At 41.7% G+C, this 27,651-nt stretch overlaps 1 protein-coding gene across 2 annotated transcripts in view; it reads left to right on the top strand.

The window, feature by feature from the left end:
- The window catches only part of grik2 (glutamate receptor, ionotropic, kainate 2), a gene marked incomplete at its 5' end in the record, with an annotated part of 218,365 nt that overhangs the window by 180,163 nt on the left and 10,551 nt on the right, over positions 1–27,651 (top strand). Inside the window, 3 exons of one of the 2 annotated variants that reach the window (XM_084557525.1) lie at positions 8,401–8,626; positions 17,404–17,654; positions 17,918–17,945. In XM_084557525.1, the coding sequence (XP_084413651.1) occupies positions 8,401–8,626; positions 17,404–17,654; positions 17,918–17,945 (505 nt within the window). The remainder of the gene's footprint in view (positions 1–8,400; positions 8,627–17,403; positions 17,655–17,917; positions 17,946–27,651) is intronic. The other variant, XM_084557526.1, reaches the window with a different exon arrangement.

Genomic DNA, 27,651 nt, shown 5'->3' with positions numbered 1-27,651 from the left:
GCCTGAATTGTTTTGCATTAGCCATAAGACAGATGGGAGGGACACCTCCAGCGCGGTGATTAAATCAAGCAGATAAAGCTTATTGAGATGATGTGCTTGAGGAGAGAGGAGGATGGAGGAGGAGGAGAGGGAGGAAGACTATAAATTTTTTTTAGACTATAAATTCCCATTTCAACATTTTCTATTCTCTCTCTCTCTCTTTTTAACCTTTTTAACCTTTAATTTTGACCTGTAAACAATATTAGGGTGGAAAGAATAAGTCAGGGGTGTAGCCTGGGCATAAACAATTGTTTCATTGGTTGTCAAAAATGTTTTTTAGCTTAAAGTGGCTGCAATCGATTTATTTTTCTATTACCAAGTCAGCTCACTGTTTTAGTTTCATTGCCCTTCACATCATTCAGTGCAATAGCTCTTGGATGTATATGTCTGAGTGTTTATGCACAATTATTCTTTGCTTCCTCTCATTATATTATAATTCATATTCTACACCGATCAGGCATAACATTATGACCACTGATAGGAGAAGAAGAAGAGTAACACTGACCATCTTGTGAGAATCCAGTGTTCTGCTGGGAAACTTTTGGACCTGGCATTCATTGGTGTGGATGTTACTTAGACATGTAGCACCCACCTAGACCAGACCAGGGACCCCCCCCCCCCCCAACACCATGGGAATGACACTCAGTCTGCAGCGGTCTGAGTGGCTCAAGAATTAAATATACTTATGTAAATGTTTTTCCTTTACGTCAGCATTAAAAAGTAATAAATAGTAAAAAAAACAGTCCAAATTTGGTTCGCCTGCTCCAACTCTATTTTTACCTGCAACATAAAATTCCAAACTGCCCCACTGAGCATGAAATATTCCAATCTGGCAACATTGCCGGGGCATGATGATGAATTGCATTTGATCTTAATTTGGACGTGTGTGCCAGGCACTTTGCAATTAGCATAAGGAAACAACCCAGTAAACCCACACATAGTACGTGCTGCAGACCTACAGTATACACCGATCATCCACAACATTATGACAGTAGAAGTGAAAAACATTGACCGTCTTGTGACAATTCAGTGTTCTGGTGGGGAAACTTTTGGACCTGGCATTCATTGGTGTGGATGTTACTTAGACATGTAGCACCCACCTAGACCAGACCAGGCACCCCCACCCCATAGCAATGACACTCCTTGATGGCAGCAGCCATCCCCAGCAGGATGCAGCCTGACACAGGCACACACACAAAAACGCTTTAGGAACAACTAAAACAAAAACATGAAGAACAGCACAAGGTGTTGACCTGGCCTCCAAATTCACCAGATTCCAAACTGATCAAGTATCTGTGGGATGATCCACAGAGGCCCCTCCCCTAAAGGCCCCCACTAACAACATTCTGTTGTCAGATACCACAGGACACCCTCAGAAGGCCCATGTCCATTCTCTGATGAGTCACAACTGTTTTGGAGGCACAAGGGAAACCTACACAATATTAGGAAGGTGGTCATAATGTTATGTCTGATCGGTGTATATTATATATTATTCATATTATATCTATTAGCATATTTAATATAATGCATCCTTATACTTACACTGTTGCCCATAAAGTTGGAATAAAAGGGGGAATGTGTCTGAAAACACTTTTCTCTGCATATCTTTCTCCAAATATCCCCACAAGGGTTTTTAATATTTTATTCCATTTCAACTCGAATCAAATCAAATGCAAACTGTTGTAGGCAAAGAATGACAAACAAAACAATCTTTTTTTTTCTCTCCGTACTACATTCTGCAATTTGATCAGCTGCCGTTAGTGCGAGTCCCTTGCAGGTTGAGCCGACAATGCGTCAAACGCGAACACGAGCGCCGAATTTGTTTTCTTCTTCTTACATAGCCACTTGTGTTCAGTGTCAACAGTGTATAATAAACAGTACGTGTAAATTTCTGGTGTTAGAGAATGTTTCATTAAAAAAAAAAAAAAAAAAAAAAAGAAAGAAGCCACCCGGCTGTTTGCGGTGACAAAAACTGTGCGCCGTCCCCTCCGCTTTCTGGATTCTTTTGATTAGGGCCCTTTGAAAAATATGCAAAATACTTTGGCAAGCAGCGAGTTCTGATTCTTGACAAGGACCAACAGAGAGTGCGTTGTTGATGGCAATCAGTGCTACACACACATACACACACTAAACACTGTGTGCACAAAATCTAAACCAGGTTGTGTGTACTCACTCAGTTTTCAAACGCTAAAGAAATCCATAAACCAAGACACAGTTATATCTGCATTATAGATACAGACAGTTTCAAAGACACAGCCTAATAGTAGTTCATTCAATTGTTTTAATATGAAGATAAAACATTAATATACACCTATCAGGCATAACATTATGACCACCTTCCTAATATTGTGTAGGCCTCCAAAACAGTTGTGACTCATCAGAGAATGGACATGGGCCTTCTGAGTGTGTGCTGTGGTGTCTGGATGTTGTTAGTGGGTTAGTGGGTATGTCCTATGGGTTGAGGGGAGGGGCCTCTGTGGATCATCTCACAGATACTTAATCAGTTTGGGATCTAGTGAATTTGGAGGCCAGGTCAACACCTTGTGCTGTTCTTCATGTTTTTTGAGTTTGGCCACAAGATGGCCAGTGTTATTCACTTCTCCTGTCAGTGGTCGTAATGTTGTGGCTGATCGGTGTACATAGCTTCTTGTAGCAGCAGATATTTTTCTCATGCAGAAAATCAGTGGACAACTAGAACATGTATTCTATTAACAGATTAAATATTACATTACTGTTGTGTTTGTGCAGGACAGTCTGCATCTATCTCTAATACAATGTGTGGCCTTGAAGCATCATTTTTATCCCAATAAAAACAGTCTATTTGTTGTGTCTTTCTCATGCTGCTGCAGGGTCTTCTTTGATTAGCTAGACACAACATGGACTGGAAACTAATGCCTAAATGCACGGGTCACATACAATACATCAGCAGTGGTTTGAGGCAGGTTAAAATGGTACTGGTGGTATCCTCTCAGAACTGAACATTAACAAACAAACAAAAAAAATTATTTATAGAAGGATTTCCTTTAATCACAAACCTTAGACACCAACGTTCTGAGGCTTAAAAATGAAGCCTGTTTCTACCGTCTGACAGATACAAGAGAAAGGTTTTGCCAAACTTTTTGAGGCCCTGACAAGATGTCAGAGCCAGAGCGCAGTCAGTCGTGTAGCACGGCCAGAATACCACAAGGTCCGACTCCTAGTTTCGTAGCATTGTGCTTCACTTTGATGAAAGAAATATCTAAGTTGGCACTTGTGGTTACATAACTAATTAATTATGTAATCCACATCTCTCTTCTTCTTGCATTTCATGTTTATCTCTGCTGCTGCAAAGATATATTAAAGCGACAGTAACTGAAATTCATGTTAATGTGCGTTTGATTTAAGCAGGAAAACCTTCAACTATATTAAATTATATTACTCTATTCAAAATAGCCTGTCCTAGCCGTCATTGGGAGAGGCAGGGTACCCTGGACAGGTCTCCAGTCTATCACAGGGCTAACACAGAGAGACAGACAACCATTCACACTCACACCTACGGCCAATTTAGAATCACCAATGAACCTAACCAGCATGTCTTTGGACAGTGGGTGGAAGCTGGAGTACCCGGCTTCAAAGTGGTGAGCATAGTTGACATGTGACCTGGGAGTAGTGGTACATGACAGTTCGCAGATATCCAAAGACAGAATTGTTCTGGAAGGAGTAAAAATAAGAACAGAGAGTAGAAATATTCACTGTAGATAGAGCTAAAAGAGGAGCTCAGGCAGTCACGAAAGTCTTTGCGAATAATCCTCCGGTGGCCGTGCAAGTTTCATAGCAATCTGTCTGGAAGTATCGTGCGAGGTGCATAAACTGATTATCAACATCCGACGTCAGCCTTCGTCGTTTAGATTCACACAGCTCCATCTTGCCAGCGTGTCGTCCTAAACAACGTGTCTTCTCTTCATCTCGAGCAAGAATGTGAAGCCTGCGTGATCTGCCAACACTGTTGTAATATCGTTCACAAAAAAAGAATGGGACTGTCCCAAATGGAGGAGGACACACTCTGGGCAGGAGGCAGGATAAAATAATAAAAGTCATTTTGATGAAAACTGGGGCTACTGTCACTGGGCAGGAAAAAAAACCAAAGATGAAATCCCCAAAAAAAGATGACCCAACAGAAAGAAATCCCAGGAGAAATAACCCGACTCTCTTGTGCCTCCAAAGGAGCTGCGACTCATCGGGGACTGTACATGGGCCTTCTGAGGGTAGATACAGATTTCACCTTAATGTCAGCAACCAAAACAAATATGTTTCCATGCAATGACTGTAGAAAGAGGTAAAAAATTACCAGGAAATAAGCTTACGTTTTTATTAAATGCTGTTTGTCTGCTGCCTTTCTGGTAAATGTAGTTTTTAAAGCCCCACAAACGTTGCACGTTGTATTTAAAGCTAATTTACATCTAGACCTAATTACTAGATGCGTATCTTCTCCCTCATAAATGTGTCTTTGTGTAAGTGAATACATGTCCAAGCCTCAATCAGACCCCTCCCCCCCATATGAGCTTGGTTCTGCTCAAGGTTTCTTCCTGCTAAAAGGGAGTTTATTCCTCGCCATTGTTGCCTTTTAAGCACGGTTTACACCTCTACGGGACATAGACTCCGTAACCTACGTAGCCAACGTAGCCAACGCCAGTGTGAGCCATTTATACTTGTGCTTCTTCAGTCTGGCTCGCTCTGTAAAAACATCACCCAAAAACTAGTCAGCACTGGGTCTTTTTTGCCAGTTGGGTTAATTTTTGTTCCTACTTCCTGATTCACTTTCAACAGTGGAGACTAAAACCTTCGCCAAAATTTCGCCGAAGCCGAGTTGTACAATGTTTGTATCTCCGAACCTCCTCAGTTAACCTTTCCTCGATGTGTTCCATCTTTATTGATCCAAAACAATCAATTTGAAAATTGCGGAGATGGAGAAACAGCCGGAAATACAAAAGCAGAAACATGCTACTACAAAGCGGACCAATCCCAGCTCTTGCGGTCCACGTTGCCGTGACGCGTACTTACATTTCTGGGGAGGTGCACAGGTCTGTGTAGATATATAGCTACGACGTCAAACTGATGCAGAAGTATAAACCGTGCAGTGTTCGTTTTGGGTGTTTCAGGCTCTGGGTTCTGTAAAGCGCCTTTAAAACAATTTGTGTTGTTATTGAGGCAATATACATATTTAATTGAAATAAACCACTTAAACACAGTGTAAGGATTCACTTAACACATCACTGTTGTGTAACATAACCGGTGGTCCTTTCAGGTCTTGTTGCTGATAAAATAAAAAAAATCTAAAATCTGTCTCAACAGTGATTTTGTTTTAAGGGCTTGCAGTGCAAAATTGTCAAATCTTACTAAAGTGTGCAGCAAAGATCTGCAAACTTCCATACGGTGGTTTATGCAGATATACAAGAAGGGGAAAGCATTCATCAACGGAGACGCACAGTTTTCTGACGTGTTATTTTATAATTATTGAACATCCCAGCATGTTCTGACTGAGTTTCCCTAAGCTAAAACTGGCAAAGTGACATATTCTGCAATGCTATAGATGGATATTTTGTGCTTGTTTGCTATTTCAGTTTGGCAGCCGTTCATTTTGTACGCCAGTTGTGTTTTTTTGTTTTTTTTTCAGGATCTCTTGGACACAAACCCCGTGTGCAGGCTCTGGGAAGCCCACCTCAGCGTTCTGCCTGTCTTAGAGTGTAGGCGCTTATCTGACTCGCCGTGTATTCACAGCCACTGCTCTCACCTTATCAGCAGTCTGAAGCTTGCATGCTCAATCGCCTGATTTGTCAAGGGTGACTCCAAAAGATTCTGATAGGCACTCTGCAAATCACCTAGTTGATCTAAAATATCGACCAGCCACAAAAAGTCATTACACACAATAATGGCGGGCAGGACCTTGAAGATGTGACTTAATTAGGTTTCAAATGGCTTCAAAAATGCCTTCAAATCTGCTCCCCTGGAGAGTAATGTGCTCTCTGATTTTTCTCAGTAATTACAGGTGTAGAAAGTGAGGCACACAGCGACTGACAGTGCCACCACTGCTTCTACCTATAGGTGGTGATCGCAGCAACTTGGACATCAGAGATATACATTACGGCCAAAGCTTATGTTAACCTCATAAGCAAAACTGGCAGAGGCAGGCAGGGAGCATAAAGAGCTGCTGGAGCTGCAAAATGTTCTGCTGAAATGATATGACTCAATAATGAAATTTGTGAAGTCGTTGGATGTAAATGGTTCTGAGGGCCTTGACAGAGCTGCAGTCACATGGATGCTCTTCCTGTCATGGCTTCTTTTAGTCGCCAAGAACATTAAAAATCTTCATTTAATCTCCAACTTCACAATGATTGAAATGTATATCAATTTTACAGTGATTGCATGTGGTACACCGATCAGGCATAACATTATGACCACCTCCCTAATATTGTGTAGATCTTCCGTGTGCCTCCAAGACAGTTGTGACTCATCAGAGAATGGACATGGACCTTCTGAGGGTGTCCTGTGGTGTCTTGAAACAGAATGTTGTTAGTGGAGGGTCTTTGGGTCCTATGGGTTGAGGGGAGGGACCTCTATGGATCATCCCACAAATACTTGATCAGTTTGGGATCTAGTGAATTTGGAGGCCAGGCTAACACCTTGTGCTGTTCTTCATGTTATTTTGAGTTGTTCCTAAAGCGTTGTTGTGTGTGTCCCTGTGTCAAGCTGCATCCTGCTGGGGATGCCTGCTGCCATCAAGGAGTGTCATTGCTATGGGGTGGGGGTGCCTGGTCTGGTCTAGGTGGGTGCTACATGTCTAAGTAACATCCACACCAATGAATGCCAGGTCCAAAAGTTTCCCAGCAGAACATTGGATTGTTTCAAGATGGTCAATGTCATTTACTTCTCCTGTCAGTGGTCATAATGTTGTGGCTGATTGGTGAATAATTCAGTTTCAGATTGTTCAGTTTCTAAAAGTAGTTAAGATTTCTTTTATTAAGCCCTATTATTTGCACAGTGACAGTATAACCTAGGGAACCCATGTGACTTGTAATAATTGTGGAGTCTCTGATCTCAAACTTGTGTGAAACGGCCATCTATAATCTGGCAGGATAAAATACACAGAAAACTTTTTTCGTTCACCTTCCATATTTTCTCTAATCACAGAGCTCCTGTGATAACACTAGCCACGTGCGAATTTCCACCCCTGCGATTTGCAGTTTTTAGTATTTTCTAAGGTGGAGGTTTTCATTTCCTCCGGCGTCTTTCTCCTTCCCGCTCCTCGCTCATCAATTATCGTGGGTGTATTGACGGTGATAAATGAACGTTTGGACGGCAGTTTGGGTGCAAATTCAGGAAGATCTCGCTACACGGCACGGAGAGCCACGCAGCCTTGAAGAAAAAGAAATAAGCTCAAAACCATCAGAGGAGTGAGACCTTGAAGGATGATGAGATGGATGAGGTGCACGGCAGCATTTTTTGGATGTATTTGAGTGCATTTATTGATGCATTAACGTCTTCATCACATCAATAAAGGAGAAGCTGATACTGGTAGTTTGGGAATTATTTCCAGGGATAAATACAGCCTTACCACATTATGTTGTTTTGTTTGTTTTTTAATATATACAGTATAATAACTAATAATCCTCCCTTTCACCCCAAATGGATGGTCTTTGTTTCCTCCTTCAAGTTCAGGTCCTCCACCAGAAGCCTGGCAGCTTGCACTCTTTTGGACAGATCTCAGATGCTGTGCCTGCAATCTGTTTGAGCCCCTCTTCCAGTTTGGGGATAACTACCCCAAGTGTTCCCATCACCACTGGGATCATTGTTGCCTTCACCTTCCAGATCTCATCTAGTTCCTCTTTCAGCCCTTGGTATTTCTCAAGCTTCTCGTGTTCCTTCTTCCTGATGTTGCTATCACTGGGGGTTGCTACATCCATCGCTACGGCCCCCTTCTGCTGTTTGTCCACCACTAACTGATGCTGGTTAGCCATCACCAACTTGTCAGTCTGTATCTGGAAGTTCCACAGGATCTTGTGACCTTGGGACTTAAAGTCACATATATACAGTATAATTTATATATTATTAACCTAAATATGCAAGGTAACTAAAGCTGTTAAGTGTAGTGGTGTAAAAGGGATAATATTTACCTGTCACACCTAGGGGAGAGGAGCAGAAAGTAGCAGAGCCCTGACATCATATTTGGGAATGTCAGTAGATTCCAGTAAAACACCGTTTGCTAATCCCAGGCTAATACGCTAATACAGGAGGGCAAGTTCTGAGTCACGCAACTATCTCAAGTAGCACTAGTACTGTACGAACAGGGCTCAACTCACGATTCTGTCCTGTGTCTTCTCACAGAAAACCAAGATCTCCACGTACGACAAGATGTGGGAGTTCATGAGCAGCCGGCGGCACTCGGTGATGGTGAAGAATATTGAGGAAGGCATTCACCGGGTCCTCACCTCGGACTACGCATTCCTCATGGAGTCCACCACCATCGAGTTCGTCACACAGCGCAACTGCAACCTCACACAGATTGGAGGCCTCATTGACTCCAAAGCCTATGGGGTTGGCACGCCGATGGGTATGTGTGATATAAATATATGTACATTTTGTCAAGGTAAAACAACAAGTTTTTGAGCCATGCCATACAAATCCATAAAACCCACACTAGTAGGATGAAACAAAAATATGATCATGCCTTGATGTCTAGAGATCTCGTGAAAGTAGGCCATGGACAAAATGTATTATACCGTACTCTATTGTTGTAAATTAAAAGCTGTGCGAACGCTATCTTGGCACATTTACACTACACCACATCCCTGAGGGTAACCCATGTGGAGGAATACTTAGTGGGGAAATCCTGGGGCTATCTCCAGCAGGCAGAAGGAGTAGTGTTACACAAACATGGCGATGAATAAAGGGGGTGGCGTGTAACACATTGCGCCGAGGTGCAACATTTGATTACGAGGCTCAGCGGTAGATTGTCATAATCTCGTTACAAACGCAGCGAGACGAAAACCTCTGTTAAGTACCTGCAAAAAAATGGGGAGACAAATTAAAATGATGGCCCCGTACAAAGGGCTGCATCACGGAGAGGGGATGGTAAAATAGTTCCGACAGTAAATTCGCCTCTTGTAGATACGGTTTTGCAACAATATGCCGTCTTAAAAAATGAATGCGAGTCTATGGAACCTGAATCTTGGAAGCACCGGCTGAAACCAAACATACAGTAGAGTCATTGTTAATAAGTCCATCCATTATCCGTAGAGGCTGGATGCTATCCCAGCTGACATTGGGAGACAGGTTGGGTATGCCCTGATCGGGTCGCCAAGTCGCACCATCATCTGTTAGTTTGATCTGGTCCTGCTTAGTGAATGAGTAACCCCCAACCCTCTCTTGGTGAACAAACACAATAAATTGACCAAAACCAATGACCAAACCAAGCAATAAGCTAGTCCATCCTTCAATGCTTTCCAAATTCTCTGCCCTCCCTGTAGCGCTTACTATTGATTTGGGTCTCCTCATAGCATTTGTTGACAACAACAGTGGTTAATTGGACAATTTTACAGTTGATACTTCCCTAAAGAATAAATTGTCAGCACTAGCTTTGCCCAGTTTCATATATATCCTGTATCAGCTCTTCCTTGTGGCATTATGTCTAAAAATGACCATATATCGACGACATTCTGCATGGTCTCTATTAAAGACCAGTCCAAAAGTTATCAGAATCTGTCATCAAACACTTCGCTCTGTAGAGGATAGATGATATACAGCGGCTATATCCTCTAGACGAATCGGGGGAAATGTCCTCCGGGACAGTGAGTGTTGGCAAGGTCGTTTGCTGCTTGTGTATGCTCTGCTGGTCAGCCACAGAAAATAATTTGAGTGACTGTTTAGCTGTGTGCGAAAACAGTGGAGGTAGGCTATATTTGCTTTGGGTGATTGCATTTCCTGACTGATGTGCTGCATTTGAAGCTTTGCAACAGTGTGTATGTGTGTGTGTGGGTGACTGTGTGCATTTGCCTATAAGACAGTATACTTTGCTTTGTTATGAAATGACTTGCCTTTCTGGGAATGTTTATATAACGGCAGATAAATGTATTCATGTTATGTGTGTCACTAAAAGAAAGAAAGGGGGCGCGGAGAATGAGGGGGAAGAGAGAGACTGCCAGTGTCCGTACTAGAGGAAGGAGTACTGTTAGTATCATTACTCCCTGGCGACACATTCGCATGCAGTGTGTACAAGGTATTTAAATTGCTAATCCTACCCTTTACCACATGTTGCCTATATTCCCATCTAGCCATCCCATTTAGCATATATCTCATTGACTTAAACCTAGAGAGTGTGTCGGCCTGCATTACAGCCTGGGCCCAGATTGAGCCACAGCACTCAGCGTTCGGGCCCTTTGCCGCTCTTGCAGCTGTGTAATGGACATACGTAGACTTGGACCTCATTGTACCATCCATACATCGTCAATAACCATTTGTCCTGGAGATGGTCTCTGGGGGCTGGAGCCTGTTCCCGCTGGCACTGCGCAAGTGGTGGGTACACCCTTGGGCAGGTCATCGGTCCACCACAAGGCCAACACAGAAAGACAAATGCACACCTACGATCAATTTAAACTCAGCTAACCTAACATGCTTGCCTCTGGACTGTGGGAGGAAACAGGAGCATCTGGAGAAAACCGGTATACAGCTCAGTGGGTATACATCCTGTGTTCATGAAGGTACTGAATAAATGAACAAGAACACAGGGCAAAAAGCAATAAATGGCCAGTGACGATAGTGGTTATATTTTAGATGATTCAGCTGGATGAATAATAAGCAAGGTGGGAAGTGATGCTGAACAGGAATTGACCACTGTAAGCAATGGGCACTTGCCTCGTTGGTAGGGTCCGGACCCCCAGCAGCAGCCTAGACCTACAGCAGCCAAATTAAGGGTTGGTTCAGGGTTTCCTGAGCCGGCCATTGCTAGGGTTAGGGTTACCTTAAAGGTAGAAAAGGTGTCTGCTTCATTGATGCTTGTCATAAATTACACTTTTTGTGCTATGGTTGGGTACGAGGACATTTACCAGCCCAAACAAAGAATACTGCAACACAACCCTGGGAATTTTATCTAAGGATCATTATAGATTATAAACTGATACCAACGACAGTTCAAGATTCCATCCATCAAATAATTTTGTTGCGTAAAATTATTAATTGACCTGCACAGACTTTACGCTATTGTCCATTCTGATCAATCCAATTGCAACTGTCCATCTTGTAGTACAACTGTGAACACACCTAGGACACACTTAAGATCCAATCACTCTGACCACATTTAAAAGTGGACTGCCCAGATTCTTTCAACAGTATAAACACACAACACTTCTTGGGTCACATTAAGGACCGCCTACTCAACAAGAGTAAACGTAGTTTTTCCTCATTCATTCTGAATAATACATTAATAAAAATAAGAGAATATGTTGATGTGCTGTATGCATAGTTGACAAGAGGAAATAAGAGAGGTATTTTCTCAATATGGCGGCAAAATTGTGACTGGATCTCCAGAGCTGGCTTGAGACGCATTTTAAGCCAATGTGTGACTTAAAGCTGGTCAGTTGTGATCAGATCTGCACAGGGTCTTTGCTCTCCAGCTCCTTGGTGTGTGGTGAAGCTGTGGATTAGTGGTAATAGATGCACACTTCCATTTTGGAAGAGTTAGGTCACCAGTTTGATCCCTGCTATGTCCATTTCTGAGGTGCCTTAAGAAGCCCCGAAAAAACTGTTCACTGGGCACCTTGCGTGGCTACGGGTTAAATGCAGAGAACAAATTCATTGCAAGTGTGTACTATCTGCCAGTTTTGTGTAGCAACCGTCTCCCCCTCTGTCCTGACTGTAGTCTCATGAGCCTCTACATTATTCCTCATCCTCCCTTTTCTCTTCGTCTCTTTCCCTGATGACTATCAATCGTCATTTAGCTTCATTAGGCTGCATTAATCAAGCAGGGGAAGCAGGGAAATGTTGGAGCGGCTTGTCAGCAGGCTGCTGTCCTTGCAGACATCTTTGCCCGTTGCCCAGGGGGCTTCTTTTCTTTTTCTTTTTTGTTTTAACTCATCAACAGGAAATGGCCTAAATTTAATGCAGTCTGAATGCATTTTTCTGAGATAGAAGATCTCCGACCTTGCGGCATCTTACCCCTCCCCCAGCTAACCCTAAACTACATTTTCACCTCCTCCTGAGATACAGAAAGAAAGGATATTAGACAAAGAATGCTCGCTGAATGAAATTAATTTCAAAACTTAGCGTATTGCTTATATTTATGGGAACAGACGTCCAAAGAGAGAGAAGAGAGGAATATTTACTTTATCCATGTTGTGTAATGTCCCCTGCAATTATCACAAGGAACAGGAGACAATGGGAAACCCCAAATATAGAAAAATGTAACAAGCAAATTAAATGTATGACAAAATCCCTAATTAAATCCAATTCAACACTTGAATACTACTAAATAGATTAAAAGAATTTGGAGTTCCACAAGGAATAGATTAAACTAATGTGTGCAGAACCGTGTAAATGAAGGGATGTGTATTTATGCACATGCATGCTTAAGCAATATGTATAAGTGTACAATTATTACTCCTGTCTCGTCTCATTAGGGTTCTCTGTATTGATTTTTCTTTTCTCTCTCTCTGGCTTTTGAACCAAAATAGATCATGTTTCACTCTTTACAGTGAATCAATAAACAACTCCTATGCCCATCCTATGTAAGATTTATTGAATTATGATGTTAAGGTAAGAAGAAGAAACACAAATCTGCGTCTATTTTATTTATATTCTGCAGTTTATTAGTATTCCTCGAATATAAATCACATTGAGCATTTGAAATGCAAAACAAATATTACGAAAAAAGAGCAGAATTGCACTCGGCGGGCTGAAAGTACACATTAGGCATTAAGACCACATTTGAATTTCTGGTGCTCTTCGCTGGAAGACAATGCATTAGTGATCAGTCAGCTATTACGCCGCTTTGATCAGGCAGATAACGTCGATGTGTCTTACTCTACATTCAGCGCGGCCTGTCATTTCACTCTCCACTCTTCACTGAATTGGAGGATTAGGCTCGTCTTCGACGGGCACGTACGCGGAGGCCTGTTTTTAGCTTACGAATGGATGGAGGCCGTCTGCAGCACCACCTATGCGGCTAACCAGACTCAGGAGAAATCCCACAACATTTTCAGATTTGATCAACGTCACAGGAATGCAGTCGTTCATTTTTTATGCTCACACAAAGCAGTTTCTTTTTCCAATTTCCATCGACATGCATGGTTTTAAAACTGCTAAATTTTAAAGTGGTTCAAACTATGATTTATCTTTTTTAATTTTAACAGGACATTGCAAGGTCAAATTGTCTTGTTTACTGATGAAACTTTTAGTCACTCAAGAAATCCCAGGGCGACCGTCCTCAATTTACTCAGTCTTAGAATGAACTTAATGTGTGGACATACACTGATCAGCCACAACATTAAAACCACTGACAGGAGAAGTGAATAACATTGACCATCTTGTGACAATTCAATGTTCTGCTGGGAAACTTTTGGACCTGGCATTCATTGGTGTGGATGTTACTTAGACATAGGCCCCTCCCCTCAAAGGCCCCCCACTAACAACATTCTGTTGCCAGACACCACAGGACACCCTCAGAAGGCCCATGACCTAGGGAGACCTACACAATATTAGGAAGGTGGTCATAATGTTATGCCTGATCGGTGTGTATTGTTCTGAAACCACAATTTCCTGAAAACCATCTCTGGCATGTTGAGATATCCGGAAGGATCTGGAAAGGGGTCAGTGTGTCCCAGCGTCCCCGAGATAAGATCACAAGTGAAGACTGCAAGACTTTTTCACCACCACATCTATAGGTATAAAAATGTTCCATGACAAAGAGTAAAGTAACAAGGTTATAGGCATCTAAAATTAGGTGCAGTCTGAAAATTTTATTCTCTCTAAAATTTCGCCAGAGAAGGCAGCGGGGGTCTTTAGCACAGGAGTGAAGTGGCTACAAGAGCAGCTGTGAGTAGCTGAGTTCTGGACATACTCAGATTCAGAAAACTGTATTTTTTGCTGGGTGCAATTTAAGGCACATGTGAGCAGCATGACGTGCAAGAAGACTTTGAGGAACAAAATCGCAAATGAAAAATTACCTAGTATTTACAACAAACTATGCCATAAATGTTTGAGAGCCAGAGACGGGACGGGATAGGCCCCTCTTATAGGGAGTAGGAGGGATTTTGGATGACGACACAGGTGTTTCAGCAGAATTATCTTCATGAACAGTTTTTCCATAAATCATACGAACGTTCATGTAGCTCATTTAATCACAATATGGCAAGCAGCTGTGGTGATTTCTTGCTCTGGAACTAAGCACAAGCCTGGTCATTTAACACTGTCATCCATGGTCATTGTAACTGGACGGTCTTGAGTAGTCACTTGCAGCCGTGTCTGTGGTCCTGATAGAGTTTTGAAGCCTTGCTGCCAAGGCCAAACTAAGAATGCCATCTGGTGCTCTGTTTGAAAACAGAGGCACTTCCGATGACGCGCGGTATGTTTTACAACTCTAATATAAAACCTTTTGGAGCCGTTGCTCTGTTTTCAGCTCAGCGGGTCAGGAAGCTTCACCCATTTCATGGGAATGTGAATTTGGGTTACACCACTTGCCAGAAAACAAGCTGGCACGGCGCATCACTGGACTTGACTGTGCGACACTGTGCCCGTGTTCATCCTGCCCGCGATATCACAGCTGAGGTCGTCCCATTTGTTTCGATCAGGCGGCGCTGGCCCGCTTTCAAGGATCTTTGTGGTAGCAAGTGATTTATCTGACACCCGACGGCTCGTTGTTCCACTCCAGAGCCGAGGGGAAGGCGTCTACTGTAGACGGCAATGAGCAGCAAGGTCCAGAATTCACTTTTGCCGTCACCATGGAGATAGATGCTTTTGAAACACGCCGCCTGCTCTAAGATAGAGACACCAGAAGCCCTTGGGCAGCCGATGAAGGACAGAAGAGATGTTCAAGGGTGTGAAGGTGGCCTCGCTCCGACTACAGCCGCGCCACCTCGAGGTGGAGAGCTGCATCTCAAGGCTCTGCGCTGCCACGGGACCGCGGCTTCTTCCATCGCTGCGATTTGCTGAACTAGCTCTGCATACCAACTACTAATCACAGCCACTTTCTTCTCCAACGAAAGCCAGCGGAAATGTTTTCAAATCTAAACATGTTTTCTTTCCCCTCTGTGCTCCAGGGAGATTGTTTAAGATAATAGGTGTTATTAGTTTTTTTAAAAATAATAATTCAAGCTGTATTCAGATCCTGATTTCTGCATACAGGCTGTACCGCAGGGAGGTTTGGAGAGTTGTTTTTTATTTTACGTGGTTTCACCCTTCAGATTTAACCAAAGATCCCAATGTGGGGCCGTTCTTGATAAGCAAAGCTGAGGAAGAGGGTGGAGAGTTCGCAAGGGCCTGCTGGGAAAACTGAAAAGACGGTGGAACTGATTCGGAGCGAGCATTTTAAAAGACTCGCTTTGGGGATGTTACCTTATGGCAAGGCAAACAGCTCTCAGTGAAAATATTAGCACAGATTAACCATGGCAACTGGTTTTTAATTAGGCAGCTATACAGGTAGGCTGAGCGAGAATATGAGCCCCACAGATGTATTTTAGGTCTATTAGTTTAGCGTTGTTGCGCCCGTGGGGATGGTGAGAGGGTAAGACATGAGCATAAATAATTCACAGCAAATATTGTGTGCATTTAACACCGGAACATACCAAAATCTCACTGACATACTCTATAATTGGAATGATGATGATTAAAGTAATGGTGTTATATAGAATTAGAGCTGAAAGTTTAGCTTACAAGAAGAGTGTAATGTCAATGCCCACAGGCAGACCGTACAGGCAGATTGAAATGAAGGATCTGTAGGGTTAGGTCAGAATTTTAATTTTAAATCAAGAGCCACAAAATCATCAATAAGTTGACGCGGGTAAAATGCCAAACCTGGTAAGACATTGTGAATGAGCAAAACGGCTTAAATGTTACATGTAGAATGTAAGGAATGGACTGCGCCGTCTGTTTTTACGTTCACGTGTAATCCTCTTTTGCTTCATTCTGCTGGGAGAAAATGCCTCATAAATTGTTTATTTCAGAGAGGAAAACACATTCTGAAAGTCTGGCTTGTGTTAGTCTACCTAAAATACACCGATCAGGCACAACATTATGACCACTGACAGGAGAAGTGAATAGCATTGACCATCTTTTGAAAATACAGTGTTCTGCTTGGAAACATCTGGACCTGGCATTCATTCATGTGGATGTTACTTAGACATGTAGCACCCACGACATGTAGCACCCACCTAGACCAGACCAGGCACCCCCACCTCATAGCAATGACACTCCTTGAGCAGGATGCAGCCTGACACAGGTGCACACACAAAATACGGTTTAGGAACATGAAGAACAGCACAAGGTGTTGACCTGGCCTCCAAATTCACTAGATCCCAAACTGATCAAGTATCTGTGGGATGATCCACAGAGGCCCCTCCCCTCAAAGGTCCCCCCACTAACAATATTCTGTTACCAGACACCACAGGATGAGTCACAACTGTTTTGGAGGCACAAGGGAGACCTACACAATATTAGAAAGGTGGTCATAATGTTAGGCCTGATCTAAATACTAGTGGTGCAGTATTACATGGGATCAATACCAGCTCTTAACTGAGTAATTTGCAAGTATTTTCTGTCACTACAACCCAGCTCTGAGAGGACAACAAAAACACCAATCATGCTCGCACTTTAAAGAAAGCAAAATCATTTTGCACATTATCGATCTATGCACCAAATTGACTTTTTTTTCTCATTATACCGGTTTGGCTGAGCGGTGAAACAAGGAACTGCTAGAGGAGGACTCAATCGCATGACCCAAGGCAACAGACAAAATCCCAGAAATCCCAAGGAGCAGATCTAAATAACTAAATACACAAGAAACAGGCCGGTGAATCTCTGCTGCAGAGACCAAAGGCGAACTGGCAAAGGAGGAAGGAAACACAGAGGCTAAATACAAATGGAGCAATTAGACACAGGTGAAATACATCGGGGCGGGGCAAACAATCAGGAGCAGCAACCACAAGGCTGAAGGGAAGACATCTGGTAGGACAGATAGTTAAGTTCAACATTCAAAGTAAAACAGGAAGCGCCCAAAATACAGAGAAATATTTAACTGGATGCAGTAGAGCTTGATGTGACAATCAGGCTGGTGTGAGGTTTAAGAAACTCTCAATGTCCAACAATATCCTTACGCTGATCTCCTGTGCTTTGGTCCTTCAGGCTCTCCATACAGAGATAGGATCACTATTGCCATCCTGCAGCTTCAGGAGGAAGGGAAGCTGCACATGATGAAGGAGAAGTGGTGGAGAGGAAACGGCTGTCCCGAGGAGGAGAGCAAGGAGGCCAGCGCCCTCGGGGTGCAGAACATCGGCGGGATCTTCATCGTCCTCGCCGCCGGGCTCGTCCTGTCCGTGTTCGTGGCCGTGGGAGAGTTCCTCTACAAGTCCAAACAGAACGCGCAGCTTGAAAAGGTAAGACACGGCCCCTGACACAACAACAACAACGATAAGCAGAACTTCTTACCGTAGCCACCAGTGCCACGAAAGTCAGTGTCGTGGCAAAGACGTCATGCATCTATAAATGCTAAAAATGAAACAAAATATATGCTAACTATATTAGTTTATTTTATAGTTTCTAGTAAATCATTTCAATTTGCGGAAACACACACTATGATGACAGTGCTGTATCCTATACAGTGAGATAAGGGTTGGTTTTTTTGCATTTATTCACTTAGGCCCAATGGCGACAACGAGATAAGAAACGTGAGGAATTCTGCTGTCACCATGGATCCAAGCTAGACTTTAACCACCATCTCAAATGACCTCAAGAACAAACTCCAGAAACATTTTCTTTCCCCCCCCTCCCCCCAATTGTAATCTAACACAATCTAAAACTTCCCAAAACTACTGTTCATTTTTTTTTTCTAAAACCACAGAGAATGGGAAAACCAGATTAATAAACTTTTTTTTTGCAGTGCTAGCATTAATACAGCACACAGTTGCAATGGTTTGCTCTGCTGCATGAAACGGCATCGTGAACAGCCACATCCACTAGCGCACACCTCACCACCACCACCACCACCACTACTGCTGTTCATTTCCACTTTGCATACACTGTAGCTACCCTCACTTCTACGCTGTTCACGTCTGGTGCATACGTACTTGCACGCACAGACTATATCCTAGATCAGTTTCATGCCATTACCTGCTGATGGCCCACAACATCAGAGAATTACATACAGTAAGTACATGAAACATCAACGATATGAATGCTCACTATAAACATCTGGGATGGCAGGGTATCTACTAAGCTGTAGGGCTCACAAAACAGTGACAAGACAGTGGACACTTAATCAACCAGCAAACATATCTAAACTGGTTTACTACTAGTGCTTTAGGCTAGTTGCAGGTACAACTGTATTAAATGAATTCTAATAAATCAGTATATATATATATACTGTGAAAATAATAATAAATATGTATATAACTTAGTACACATTATATTTGTAACAGTATACATGTAATTACAATGAAGGATATATTTATTTGGGAATTTTGTATGACTTCACATATTTGCATTAGAAGACAAAATAGCATTTTTTAATAATAACGTAGCATTGTATGCTAGAGTTGAGATGTTGGCAAATGGTCACAAATTGTATGTAATAGATCTTACTAACCTCCTTTGTTGGTTACATTAAGATAATTATATGTTTAACACATTTTTTGATAAGAAAAGAACAGAAACGTGAACACTGGATGACACCAAGTTCAATTTTTTTGTTTCATTTTCTTGAAACATAGAGGCGCAGTCACACCAAACCAACATGAAAACACAGTAAAGCAAACACCCAAATGTGAATTTTGCATAGTTTCTCTCCACTAGCTGGAAAAAAAAGAAACATATGAAGGCAAATACAACAAAGAAACATATGAAGGCAAATACAACAAAGCAAAGATGTCTGAGTTTTACCGCAGTTATCAATATTATATACCCATAAATATGACAACAAACTGTAACTAAAACAGCTGCGGAAGATCTCTATTTAGATTGCAGTTATGAAGAGCTAATGAAAATATATATATATATACATACATACACACAGGAAGGGGCAGAAACTTATTAAACTTATTAAAAAAAGATTTCATGTTTGAGGTATTTTGTAGTATGTTTCGATACTGAAATACAAAGTTGTACATTGCCGTCAGACATTACAAAGGTATTGCACTCTGACGCGCCAATTCTCACTTTTCACATATTTTGTGGAACCTGTCCAGCAGTTGTCAGAGTTATCTCTCGTGGAGATCTGTAGTGGAGAATACATTTTAAAATCAGAAGGCACCTGAAAAATTATTAAATATTTCAAATGCAGAGAAATGGCATAAATGCCTTAACTTGGTTCTCATGCTATTTTGCTGTAAAGTAGTAGGCTTATCGTGGAAGGAGTTTGTGAAGCCGTAGGTACTTGGCCTGCCTTCAACATTCATTATTTTTCTGTAACCGCTTGTCCTGTGAAGGGTTGCGCAGGGGGGCTGGAGCCTGGGCGAGAGTTGGGGTACACCCTTGACAGGTCTCCAGTCTATCGCAGGGCAAACACAGAGAGACAGACAACCATTCACACTCACACCTACAGCCAATTTAGAATCACCAATGAACCTAAGCAGCATGTCTTTGGACGGTGGGAGGAAGCTGGAGTACCTGGAGAGAACCCACGCAGACACAGGGAGAACATGCAAACTCCACACAGAAAGGCCCCAGTGCTGCTGGAAATATCGTACTGTGGCTTTAAAATGTAAAGTAAATGAGCACACACACATACACGTGAAAACACACAATTATGCACATAGATATGATATAAACATGCACACAAAGCTAAGGTTGTAACCACGGTTAAAACACTTCTTTTATCACTGAAATGTTTACTGGCTCTCTCAACAAAAAATAAAAAATAAAAAAAGACCATGAGCGGGCAAACATCTTGCCGGAGAAAAACATAATCTAAAGCAGCTTCCATTTGGCTGTTTATACGAGTACAAGCATTTGTCTACGCACACTGAAGCTGGCAAACATCAAATTCATTAACAAGTCAGTGGTGAGTGGCTGACCAGATTTAATATCAGCTTGTGGAGAAAGCTGTTTCTCAGTTAGAAGTTAAAAAACAAAACAAAACAAAACAAAAAACTAACATGCAGTATCAGTACTTAAATTATTAAGTTAAAAAGAAACTGATTTAAATGTAAAGGACAGAATTTATAGATGATTCTGTCAATGATTCTCAACAGGGCAGAGTTGACTTGTTATTACAGCAGCCAAATACGCTTGTTATATAAGTTTGGTTAAAAATAAGGAACTAAAAAATATGTTTTAGTTTGGGGATTTGATTGAACTTATTATTTAACTATCATTAGCAAATCCCATTAAAAAAAATAAAGAACAATTAAGACATTGCGAATAGAATCAGTGGTTAGCTGTTATAACATTTTGGGATGTGCTATAAACGAAAAGTGCATCTTTAAGAAAAATAATTTGAATCAGTTGTGTTATAGTTGGTGGACAGCTCAAAAAAAGCTTCACCTAAAAATCTAAATTTCATTTGCTCTAAATATCTCCTTGCTAAGAAATCTAAATACGTTTCTTGGAGTGAGAGATTTCACACAATGAAGATTTGCAAGATCTCCAGGGTCACTGGAGGTACTAATTACAGTATTGTGCACTCTCATAGAGCAAACCCATGTCTAAATGTGCCAAAGGTATCGTAATGGACTGCACAATAAAATAGATTAAGAACGAAGCGCGTAACACGATTAAAGTATTTTTACAAAACTGTCCACAGACGACAATAATTATCAATTAGCATCCTCATGAGTTCCATCTGCTGTTATGTTGCTGCAAGCTGCATAAATGTAACGTACCCTTGGCACTAGAACTGTCTTTATTGGCCCACTGTATCAGCGTATATAATCACGTCAACCACAACATTAGATGGTTGTCCAGCTTGGATGATACGACCATGATAACCTTTGTGAGCACCTTGGATTGTGGATAACCGTTCCCACTGGATTGGTTGTGCCTTGCCACTACTACTACCAGGATACACTGAATGGTGCTGCAGGATCTGCGTGATATAACGTACCCTTGACGGTAAGGCAGCTAGGCGTCGCTCGGCCTTATTGTCAGAACTAAAAGTGGAGCTGTTTCTGAGAAACACTGCTATTTGAACTCGGCACCCAAACAAACACACCCCGTCCTCCGGTGCTCTGTCAGAAACTCAGCCCCCTCCAAATTTGTGGACGTGACATATAAAGTGAACGCAATTTCTCAGAGCCACAAACACCGGCTCTGGAGAGCAATAGATTTGTCCTGCGTCCAGTTGGCCTGAATAGTGTTGTGTGGATCGGTCATCTTTCAGCTACAGTTTTTTTTTCTCCTTCCCATATACAGATTCAGATCTTTGTATAAAATACTGTTGTTGTTTTTTTTTGTTTGTATTTTTTGTTATTATCCAGTGCACACACATCATGGAAAGCTAGTGGACGTACAGGGATCTTGATACCAATCTTTAATATACCCTTAGTACTCCACGGGTATATAACAAGGTGCTCCAGGGTTGCCAGTGGTACCGCTCTGCCTTATTTTTCAGAGGTAACATGCATTGTACCTAGTAATGCTTACTTCTAGTATTTTGATTTATGTGCTTTTGTTGCACCACATCATTAATGCATAAGCAAACCAATTCATCTATACCTCACAGGCAAAGAACAAAGTTTTCACAGGCTCGAGTTTCTATTTAGATTACGACATACCACCCCACTTTAAGCTTTGTTTTGACAATGAACTGCCTGCACTCTTGTACGAATGCCAGCACTGTCATATGTTATGCACTGTGTTAGGGGGATTGCCATGGCATTTACCGGATGGGGCACTTGATTTGCTTGAGATGGCACACGATACCTTATTTTTTTTTTTATCGTTTACACAGTGTAGCACCAGTGAACTCGAACAAAATAGGGCTTGACTAATATTGGTGTTTGAAGGGACGCAGTGAAGTTGCCTATAGTGCATCTCGCGTTCGCTATGTCACCATTGGCTGGAATAGTGTCAAAAACAGCATCACGTCAGACCAAAGCTGTCCTGAAACCGGTCGAATAATAGAATCATTTCAGAGAGTGTAGTTTCCTCCCACAGTTCTTCCGTCCACTACGATGCAGCATAGCCTCGGACCTCAATGTCGAAAATCTCAAGACTTGCCTAGAAAAAGAAAACAACAACCCAAAAACTTCTTTAAAAACACCTAGAATTGGTCTAATTGGTTACAGCCACTGAAATCTGCGGTTTGGAAGCTCCTGATTTCTTAAATTTTCATTATCTGTAAAGTTTTGAAGAAGGGTCCGTATATGGGGACCAGCAGATTAGAATGGATAGCGACTAAATTTGCAGATGTGTTCGGGCTATATAGGTGGAACGCCACCGTGCCAACAGCTACGTTAGCCAGCTATTTCAACTGACATACCCATTGCATCAGGCTGTGGGGTTACCAGGTGGCACTGACAGATGGGTTTGAAATTGTCTGTAGTTGTTGCAGTGTGAGTAGAATGAAAAGCAGAATCTACCAGATAGATCAGGGTTGTCAAACATACGGCCCAGGGGGCAAAAATGGCCCGTTGGAGGGTCCAATCGGGCCCGTGGGATGAATTCGCAAAATGCATCCCACGGCATCCCGACATTAACTGCATTTTTTCAATAAACTGCTATTCCTTGTTTGTCCTCTAGGGGTCACACTTTTTTAGTCAGAGTTGTGGACAAAGACCAAACAGCAGACGGCAGAAATTTACCAAGATGTTTGAGGTTGTTCATGAATTGTTTTGTTAAAGGCTAGTTCATTAAACATCTCCATAATCTTTGCTCTACAACAAAGGGAAACTTCTGGAGTTGTCATTATCTGTAGGTTGTTATGCTGTTACGTTACTGATCCGGCCCCTTGAATGCAAACAGGGATATAAGTGGCCCCTGAGCTAAAATGAGTTTGACACCCCTGAGACAGATGATCTGGCAAATTTGGTAAGTGACGTATCCATGCATGGGGATCGCTGAGGGTCACGCAAGTTTCGGTTTACGATTACAATCAAAGAAGAAACAGCAAAACTGGAGAGTGCAAAGGAGATGGCCTTGATATACGGAAGAGAGCCGGGAAATACGGGAATGTTGGCAGGTATGGATATTTTTACTAATCCGTCTGGCCTCCCAGTAGTTAATAAGTCTAACGCTTATTAAATAACCATGCGACATCTGAGAATCTGTACCTGACACTATGTGGACATAAATTATTTTAATACAGAGAGGATGCCGACCCCTAAATAGCTGTTGTTGATGTATTTTTTGTTAGATTTAGATTTGTCTTTAGAGGATTAGGGGGTCATTAACGGATCAATTTTGAGTGAGCTGGTTTCCAATCCAACCTCACATAAAAGTAAGTAATTTTGACATTTTATTTTGTTTTTTTCTCTTACTTTGGTCAGATAGAAACCTCAAATAATACCGGCAGCTTGTGAGATCAGATGTCCAGCTCTTGGAAACCAATACGAAGGTTTAACTTTAACCTTAGATTCATTATTTGTTTTAGTCCAAACATTGATTTAAAAAAAAAAAAAAAAAAAAAAAAAAAAATGGAAGCGCCTGTGGAACCCATCAGTCCAGAGTTAATTGCTTTCAGGATTATTTAGTCCTCACTTCGGTGTGAAAATCCACCATACAGTTTATTTTCATAGTATCTTCTGCTTTTACCACACGGGGTTGTTCTCACACCACGACGCTGAAAGTGTCAGTTTGAAATATGCGGTGCTAAGCATCTCCCTTTGTTGTGTTTCACGTGCTTGACAGTGCGCACCCTGCAATTTGCATTTTATAATTACTTGTGTTCTGTAACATTAAATGAGCAAGAACAGCAGCTACAGTCACTGATATAATGGGATCAGCCAAACGCCCTTTAATACAACAGAGGGACTTTTTATAGTGTTTTTAAAGGTTAAAGAGACAAATGTTAAAGACCTATACACGTGTGTGTTTTTGAGATTCCTCCGTTTGCTAAGCGGATTGTAATCCCACAAGATGAGAGTACTGTTAGAAATCTATACTTGTATTAATAAACGTTTGCTAACTTTACGTTAGACCTCTGTAGGCAATTCATTTGGATTCATCTCACTAGATTTCTCCATCATAACTGATTATAGAAACTAGGGGGTGAGGGGGTCTAAAACCTCACTAACTCCAAATCTGCCTGAAGAAGTATTTGTTCTAGGCAGGTGATGAAATATTTGCCATATCCCTGAAGAACTTGGGACGTATGTGATTAAATAATAACAGGAAAATGCTGCACAAAAAAATAACATTAAATACATTACAATTGAATTTATTGGACTTAAGTTTGAAAATTAAATGAAATGTTACCATACACATTAGTATACACTGACCAGCCATAACATTATGACCCCTGACAGGAGAAGTGAATAACTTTGACCATCCTGTGACAATTCAGTGTTCTTCTGGGAAACTTTTGGACCTGGCATTCATTGGTGTGGATGTTATTTAGACATGTAGCACCCACCTAGACCAGACCAGATACCCTGGTACCCCACCCCATAGCAATGACACTCCTTGATGGCAGCAGCCATCCCCAGTAGGATGCAGCCTGACACAGACACACACACAAAAACACTTTAGGAACAATAAAAAAAAAACAAAAAAAATAAAACATGAAGAACAGCACAAGGTGTTGACTTGTCCTCCAAATTCACTAGATCCCAAACTGATCAAGTATCTGCGGGATGATCCACAGAGGCCCCTCCCCTCAAATGCCCCCCTCTAATAACTTTCAGTTCCCAGACACCACAGGACACCCTCAGAAGGCCCATGTCCATTCTCTGATGAGTCACAACTGTTTTGGAGGCACAAGGGAGACCTACACAATATTAGGAAGGTGGTCATAATGTTATGCCTGATCTGTGTATGTAAAGGGTACGCTCAACTTAAAAAGGGTTAGGGTTGCATCTATTTTACTCAGCAGCTACTAAATACTTGTAAAACCAGCTTTGGAGTTGCCACAATAAGTACTTCAGCATCTTTTTTCTCCCGCTAGCCTTTGTGTTAGCTAGCCATCACAAACACAACCTGGGCTAACGTGAGTGTGGGTAATACAGCAAACAAGGTAGAGTCAAAGACCCTTTTCTATTACATCTTTGGTCTAGCGTGCAATAAATCCCTAATGTTTTTTTTTTTTGTGTTTTGACTATGCTATTTGGAGAAATGGGAAAAATTGACCTCATAAATGCTGCTTCATAAGAAACGGTTAGACTTTTACCTCACAGGAGATAACACTTTGCTAAAATAGGCTTCAGAAAATTATGCCTGCTAATTTAAGCAAGGTTAAATCTTTCAGAAATCAGATTTTGGTCATATAATTTTACACTAAATCACACGCCTCATAGGCTTTCAGTGGAGCATTTCTTTGTCATCTCCATGATAGTCTGTCAGATTTCCATAATTACCATGGTTGTTCCCTTCCTTCCTCTCCTCCTCCTCCTCCTCCTTCTCCTCTGCCTCCTGCTCCTTTTTTCCCCCCGACCTATCCCTCCCCCTCCTTCAGCTTCTCCTCCACTTCCTCCTCCCGCTCCTTCTCCTCCCGCTCCTCCTCCTGCTGCTTTTTCCTCTCTTCCTGCCTGCTGCTGAGGCTGCTGCAGACTAACCTGGCTCTTGGCGTGCAGGGACCACCAACTTTGTGTGAGAAACCCATCTCATTAACCCAACACACGGTTACACACTTGCATGCATATGGTTGCACACACACACACGAGGGCACATAAAGGAGCAGAGCAGAAGCAGAGCTGCTTTTTAGGCAGAAACAGATTTAGAGATAGTAGTGTGGAAATGAAACACAATTTTTATTGGTTAGTTGAAAAGTGGCAAAGCACATGTTAAGCTAACCACACCTGATTCAACTATCACTGTCATGAATACATATATACAGTAAATGTGTGTATGTATTGATGACAGTGATAGTTAGCTATTATTTGTATATATATCTGTATATGATGTCTGTGTGACAGAGTTTGCAACTCAGCACAACAAAGGTTAATTGTGAATTGTGATTCTCCTGTACATGCATGTTGTCCATTTTTCAACAAGAATCAAATTACTCAAAATTGAATAATACAAATCTGTATAAAGCTTAAACAGATATCAGATTCCAAAATTAGCACTTCTGGAAAAGGCCTTTAGTGTGGACACGGTCTATATCACTCAGGGGTTTGTGAGCAGTTAAATTCTTCAATTGAACATGCAAAAAAAAAATAAATAAATATATATATATATATATATGTGTATATATATATATATATATATATATGGACATGCATACAGAGCAGTCAATGAAAATCCTAAGGACAACAACCTGAACACAGTTCCTCAGTGCAGACTGCATTGTACCCAATATGGATGCCGGCTCAGAGGAGCCCACACTCAAAACAGCTAATCATTTACTGCCCACGGAGGACAGTCAGGCTGAGTAAACCGAGCGAGCCCAGCACAGCCGTGCCCCCATCCCATCTGCATCGCGGCTTCACAGCTGTTCCTCTTCCATTCAAGCTAAATGAAGTCCATTAGATCACTGTCACAGGTGAGGTTGTGTTTTCATGTTGGACTAACAGAGAACTGAAGAATAGACTACTTTTTTATTTTTATTTTTTGATATATAGAGATGGGAGTTTGGGCTCTTTGAATGGAGCCGAATCTTGTGGATTCATTCACTTCAAAGAGATGTTCAAAAGATTGGCTCATTTTGGTATTTCTTTATTTTTAAGATCCCAGCCTGGGGGTAACTTATTTTATCCTCGAAATAAGCACTGTGATAGGGTAAGATTTGGATCAGAATCATTCAAACTTGGACATCCCAACAGTATATATTCTCTAGATGGGATATCTGAGTCTATCTATATCTAAAATATCGATTCTAGATAGACAGATGCTTTATTTATCGCGTGAGAAATTTGGCAAACACCTTTGCGCTGACTGGGAATTCAAACCTGGGTCCACTGCTATCCCCGCCACTGTACCATCTCCGTCACCAACACTGTATTAAAGAAAAGCAGGAGCTTCTGTGTGCATCTGTGTAAAAAACTAAAAAACAACTGCGATTCCGTTCCCATCGTTCATTTTAAAGAGCCGCTCAAAAGATTTGGTTCGTTCATGAACGTCACATCTCTAATAGCTTACCTTCAGTTAGACAAGCTTATTCTTCATTGTTTTGCCAGTGGAGGCTGTAGCTTACCCCAGCTGACATTTGGAAAAAAGGATCTATCCTAGACAGATTGTCAGGTTAAGCCAACATTCAATAATACATTATATATTGCATGAATGTCTTGTGATTGTGGGAGAAGCCAGAGCGTCCAGTGAAAACCCACTCTGGCACAAGAAGAA

This window comes from Chelon labrosus, assembly GCF_963514085.1.
Source record: "Chelon labrosus genome assembly, chromosome: 12".
Taxonomy (NCBI): Eukaryota; Metazoa; Chordata; class Actinopteri; order Mugiliformes; family Mugilidae; genus Chelon; species Chelon labrosus.
This window is presented reverse-complemented; position numbering and strand designations above follow the sequence as displayed.